The sequence below is a fragment of the Haliaeetus leucocephalus genome, unplaced genomic scaffold (assembly GCF_000737465.1).
Source record: "Haliaeetus leucocephalus isolate CR32 unplaced genomic scaffold, Haliaeetus_leucocephalus-4.0 Scaffold262, whole genome shotgun sequence".
NCBI lineage: Eukaryota > Metazoa > Chordata > Aves > Accipitriformes > Accipitridae > Haliaeetus > Haliaeetus leucocephalus.
Window position 1 is genome coordinate 4,819,163 of NW_010972698.1, and position 6,000 is coordinate 4,825,162.

At 41.8% G+C, this 6,000-nt stretch overlaps 1 protein-coding gene across 1 annotated transcript in view; it reads right to left on the reverse strand.

Annotated features, from left to right (window-relative positions):
- KIAA1210 (KIAA1210 ortholog) overlaps window positions 1–4,932 on the reverse strand; it is a 46,196-nt gene extending 41,264 nt beyond the window's left edge. Inside the window, exon 1 of the mRNA XM_010568940.1 lies at window positions 4,784–4,932. Within this exon, the coding sequence (XP_010567242.1) occupies window positions 4,784–4,845 (62 nt within the window). The 5' untranslated portion in view covers window positions 4,846–4,932. The remainder of the gene's footprint in view (window positions 1–4,783) is intronic.
- Between the last annotated feature and the right edge of the window lie 1,068 nt (window positions 4,933–6,000).

Consider the following 6,000-nt stretch of genomic DNA (forward strand, 5'->3'; position numbering starts at 1 on the left):
AGAAGAGTGAGAATCATATTCAGCAGATTGTCCCAAACCAAGAAGCTTCTGCTCCAGTGCGAGAGAAGTAGGATGGGCAGCATTAGAGGTGCACATCTGTCAAACACTCAGCACCTTGGTGATAGGGAAAGGGCTGTTCTACTGAAACCAAGCAAACGGGCATGCCTGCTTGGAATTCCTCTGCCTACAGCCAGCAAACACACCACATCACTGTGGCTGCTAAAACAAACACCATCCAGAGAGAAGCACGAACAGAACGAGGAGGACTGGGAGATGTGGAGTGACTCACTGGTATATTAAGCCAGAACTGAACTTATTGCACAGAGATGAGTCAAATGGAATGAATCAACAAAGAGAAATAGTTGATCTTTTTGTTAATAATACAGCACCATTGTACTAGCTGCGTTCAACTGCCTGCAGTACCATGGTTCTGCCACCTCCTGACCGCTTTTGTTCACCCTCTCTACTATTCTTGAGTAAGAAAAGAGTACTTAAGCCTCCACTCATTTAATACCAGGCATAGCACTGAATAATTCCTGTGGGCTGAAGACTAAATGCTCACAAATGTCCAAATACTCTGTATAATTGCCACGTACAGGAACATGCTCATAGGTTTTTTATTGAAAGATTCCCCTGAGAGACTCACGATGCCTGGGGACTCCTTTCACCTCAGCTCACCCTCTCTGACGTGGCCCCAGCTGGGAGAGCTCTCCACTTTCCACAAAAGCACATCCCTTCTCCTGTTCAATGCTTTGCCTCTTGCACCCTCCATAAGCTATTTCTTGAAACCTGGTATTGTCACCCCTGCGTGGATCCAGGGATTGTCTCTGCGCTGGTGAACTTGCTTCACTGGTCAGGAACCACCTTTCATCCTCAGCTGTTTTCATCTCAAAAAACCCACTGAAAAACTGTTAATCAGTGATTCTTGTCCTTGTTGGGGAATATTGTGTGAAAGTGGTGTACAATAAAGACAGGTAAACAAACATATTTCAGGATACCAAAATGTTCATGGGAAGCATTTCACCTCAACAGGATTCATCAGCCACACAGACAGACCCCCCAGATCACCACAGGACCACGGCGCTAGCTCTGCCACAGCTCCCACGCAGCACGCACTGACTCCAAAGCCGCACAGCCTCCTGACAGCTGCCAGCCCCACTGAGCCTACGGACCGCGGCTGAGCCGGGCCGAGTCCAGGTATGTTGGGGGATGCCACAGGCATGGATGGCCAGGGAACTCAGTGTCTCACTTTAAACAGCCTGTGAGTCCTGGAGAGATGCTCCATGTCTAAAATTGCACCGAAGTGCAAAGCGTCATGTACTGTGGACCATCAGTAAACACAGCTACTTAAATCCCATGGCGATTATATGCCTCCAAAAAGTGAGAGAGGCCACAGGAGGCTAATGAGCTGATGACAGAGAAGAGCCAACAGTTTTATACTGCCCCATTCCCCACAGTGCCAAATTGCTACTTCAGTAGCTGTTGGTGGAGCTTTAAACCACTTCCAATTCACTTGCTAGTGTCCAAGCTAAAACAGCAGCTGCTTGCTGTGGATGGGGAACCAAAGGCTCTAAGGGCCTCACACACGTATAAAAGCTGTAAAAAGTGTAGTACGCACCAAGGACAAAGGGACTTCTGGCACTCCTTCCACTATCCCCTATGAGCCTCTCCAACAAGAGGGCTTGTGCTGAAGGTGTGGTAGGCAGTGAACAGACATCTCATCTTAGTTGGTTATCCATCAGGTGGACAGCACTATGCCATCTTTACAATAATCCCAGTAAACACCAAAATCTCTTCCTGACACTCATCTGAGCAGGCAACAACACAAGCTACAGCAACAGAGCAACAGCACCCAATCCAGAAAACACGTTTTACTCAATTTCATGGTTACAACATCATTTTACATTTGCAATGACTTTCATCTCAAACAATCTAAAAATACATTGAAAATTATACTCATACATCCCTTGATCAACTTGCTTTACCCAAATGCTGAACTTCTTTGCAGAATAAGAGTGCACATCAGCATTTTTGGACAATTTCGGACTACAAGAAAAGAACACAATATCCCACTGGAAGTGTGGAGCTTGGCATAGCAGAAGGCATTCAAACTGAAATATGTCCATAATTCTGGAATTGCTTGTGAAAGGCACCATGAAATCCTGAGTGACCACATTAAGTACAGACCAGTTAAATACATTTCCTTATAGTCTGTTACAGAAACCAGTTCTGAGCTGGCATGCAAAGCCTTCAGCCAAATATTTTATATAGCTTCTAACACACTATATTTGTCTTTGGAAATTGGCAGTTTGCATTGACCATCAGTGAACCTTACTATTCAAGCAACCACATTTTCAGCTCATAACTATGTATTTGGCTAGTACCAAAAACTGAGAGATGTATGAAAAGATTCCTCTACAGGCTTTAGAAAACTTCATCTTATCTGTCCAGGTCTAATATTTTTTTCTGACACCGTGCTAGGACCAAGCACAACAAAACTTTGCAACAAGGATGAAGAGCTATAAACTTACCGGAAGAACAATTTAAAATTATTCAGGTTGCAGATGCTGGTTAAAGAGAAATATGAAAGCAATCTCCAGCTGTGGAATAGCAGCCAAGATTGGGGCTGTGATGAAGAATTACCTGGATTAGGCTTTGGGCTTTTTTTTTTAAGTGATATCTCATAAAAGAACATTAACAAAGCACAGGGACAGGACTCCCTGCGCAAAGATCAGATTCAGCCATACATTATTGCAGCGTACCAAGGCAGAGTGTTTGCTTTCCCTTGCAAAATGTGGGGAAGTGAAGGTAAATGTGGCAGCACCACAGGAGACCACTACACAAAGCAGTTTTTAAAACAGGCCAGGTGCTTTAGCTGGACCCAGCAGCTCAAAGCCCTGGATGGACCCCTTTCCCAGTGTCAGTGACAGGTTTTATGGCCTGCAATGAGCTCTATTAATGCTTTGGCTAAATCCTTACTGGTACCCAAGCCAATTGTTTAAAACATAAAAGTCATTTCATTCCAGAATAGCTTTCATTCAGAAAGCAAACTAACTCCTACAAGTCGAATGACCACATGAGGATTTGGGGAGGCCGTTCCAATGACCCATTTGTCCAGAAAGATAAACACTGCATGTCAAACTCCAAACAAATTTCATCCAAAACCAATCTCAGGCTAAAAACATCATTGTTACTGCAACTGGTGTCTTAGACTCATTTTAATTGCCAATAATCACAGCCAAAGCAGCATATAAAATTTGTAAAGACTGCAAAGTATTAATAGTTGCACTAATCCACTTGGGAACACATCACAGGGCTGAAATAAGAGGTTGAGGAATATAATCTGTATATATATCGAGTGTAGAAACCTAACTGAAGAGTAACAAGAAAGAAGATTTTGTTGAAGAAAAGAAACCCTGTTCCTCATAAATCAGGTGGAGATCCACCAGGAAAGAAGAGATCGTACGCCACATGAAAGAAGCTTCATCTGCCCAGCCTTTATAGCCTCTCAGACTTCCAAATTTGTTTTAACTGCACTAGATGCTGAAGGATTTGGGGAAAAAACAACTTAGCATAAACCAAACAATGTAAATGGATTTTTTTTGTCAATGCAAGTGCCAATCCTCCTACCTTCATCAGGACTCACTCTTAGCCCTTTTGCTAGTTCTGATTGCGTCCTCCCCCTTTATCTAAGGCAGACTTACTTTCCAAATATTAATTCCCTCTCATAGACATTGTTACAAATTTCAAAGGAGGGGAAGAGTCAATATGGGATGGAAATGCTAACGGAAATCTAACAGGAATTGTGTGCCTTTGAAAATGCACATTTCCACCAGACTAATGTGAGACAAACCGCTGGTATGAAGGGTACAATCTTTAGGAGAGGAAAAAGGAGAAAGTGAATTGTCAGCTTCACTCTTGAATTTTTTTTTCCCCTCTGCTAACCAGGATTTACCCATACATTTAACTATCAGCATTCACATCTTAAGCCTCAAGATACACCTTTGCTTGCCTTTCACTGTGCATTTTCACTTTCTGTAATCCCATACTGTATGCAAGAATAGAGCCCTCTACAGTCTGCTGATGCAAAACATTATCAAAAACTGCTCAGTTTTTGCAGCAGAAAATTTTGTTCCATTCCTTAGCAGGGAGAATGTCAAAGGAAAAACAGAATGTATCTTCATGGTGGTTTAAAGCACAAATACTAACATGCATTGTCCCATTCTACTCTCCCTTTATAGTCTGCTCCAACAGAATACGTCAGTGAAGCAATAAAAAATATTTATTTTAAAATACAACCAAAACTCTCAACAGGGAGCAATTACAGAAACAAACCTCAGGTTGCTTATACAAAAACTGAGCACATCAAGTTCTCAAAGAGCATTTACTGCCAGATTTCTAGCTGAACGTTTTTTAAAAGCCAATGTGCATTTCTTTATTGCACATTTTTATGTGTTAATATATAAACAATATAGTTAATCAATAAGGATGAGGACATTTTTCCTTTTACTATAATTAGACAGGAGAAGGTTCTTAATTCCTTTTTCAATATTTCATGTTTATACCTCTGAAGGAAAAAAAACATGACCAATTTTCACTGATTTGGTATTTCAGCCAGGATTGATTTTTTGCACTTTTGCACTCAGAATGGTACTTCAGTCTCAAGGCATAAGCATTTTGTTCAGTGCTGCTGCTGAAACACAACAAAGACAGAATTTCAAAGTACCCACTAGAGTCAGCTCACTTTGGAAAGGTGGAGGGAAGGGCTCAGCATGGCACTTACTTTTTACTTTTCAGGCAACCGTAGAATCCAGCCATGGTCCTTCCTGGGAGGCGTGTGTGCATTTAATTCATCCTTGTGTGTGGATGCCAGCACAAAGATTCTGCAGCTTCGTATCCTGCTCACCAAATGCCCACACACGCACACAAGAAAGCCAGCATGCCGATGCAATTACTAGCCAGATAAAGTTCCTGATCTGAGGCCCTCCGACTCTGCTGAACTGGGTCCAAGGAGGGCTGTGCCTGTTCCATAAATGGTTATGAATTGTTAACTCCCCCTTTTCCTGTCTCCTTCCAGCACTTGGTAAGCACAGCATCCTAAGTGTAAAATACCATATGGCATTTGATTCTGTCTCCCTGTGGGACTAATGAGAGGCTTGGTTGTAATTAGGATGTGAAGAAGCCCTGAGGAGATTAATTGTTATTGTTATTTTTTAGACAGAGAAAGGCTAAGGAAAATACTTACAACATCTTTGAAATAACCACTAAAAACTGCAGTCATTCTCCAGCACATAAGGGGTGCACAGGACCTTCCAGAACATATATTATCCCATCTCACTGTAAATCAGAATCTATTCTAACAAGCTATTCTGCACATTAACAGAAAAATTAAAAAAAAAAAAAAACAAACAAAAGACAAACAAAAACATCCGTGCAATATTGCAAGGTCATGCAAAAAGCTCTGGCGTTTAAAGTAGCCAGCACACCCATATGAGAAAAATACTGCCTGGTGATGCCCTCTGACAATACACTAACAGTTGTTACTCACTAGCACAACTAAGGAGGCCCTCACTGGGTGTGGAAGGAGGAAAATGTCTATGGTTTAATGCTGGGGAACATAAACCTCAAGCAGCTTCATTCACAGGGGTGACCCAGGCCCTGGGGACAACATAACTGCACACACTTCTGACATTACATTGCATTAAATTCATATGGAAATGAATCTGCATCATGGCTGTTAATGACCTCTCTTGAGGTAAAAGCAGAGAGGTGAGGCAAGACATTGCTTGTGCTGCCTGCACAAAACTAGGTAGTATCAGCAGCCAGTAACAAAGTGTTAGCCTGTTCCTGGAGTCGCATGTCTTGGTAAGAATCTCAGCTGTTGATTAAAAAAATTGCATGCATATTAAACATAGTAAGTTCATAACTCTCATAATTGCAAAGGAAAGATTTACACTCATTCCTAAAAGATCAGAAGAAAACTACATTTATTTGTATATC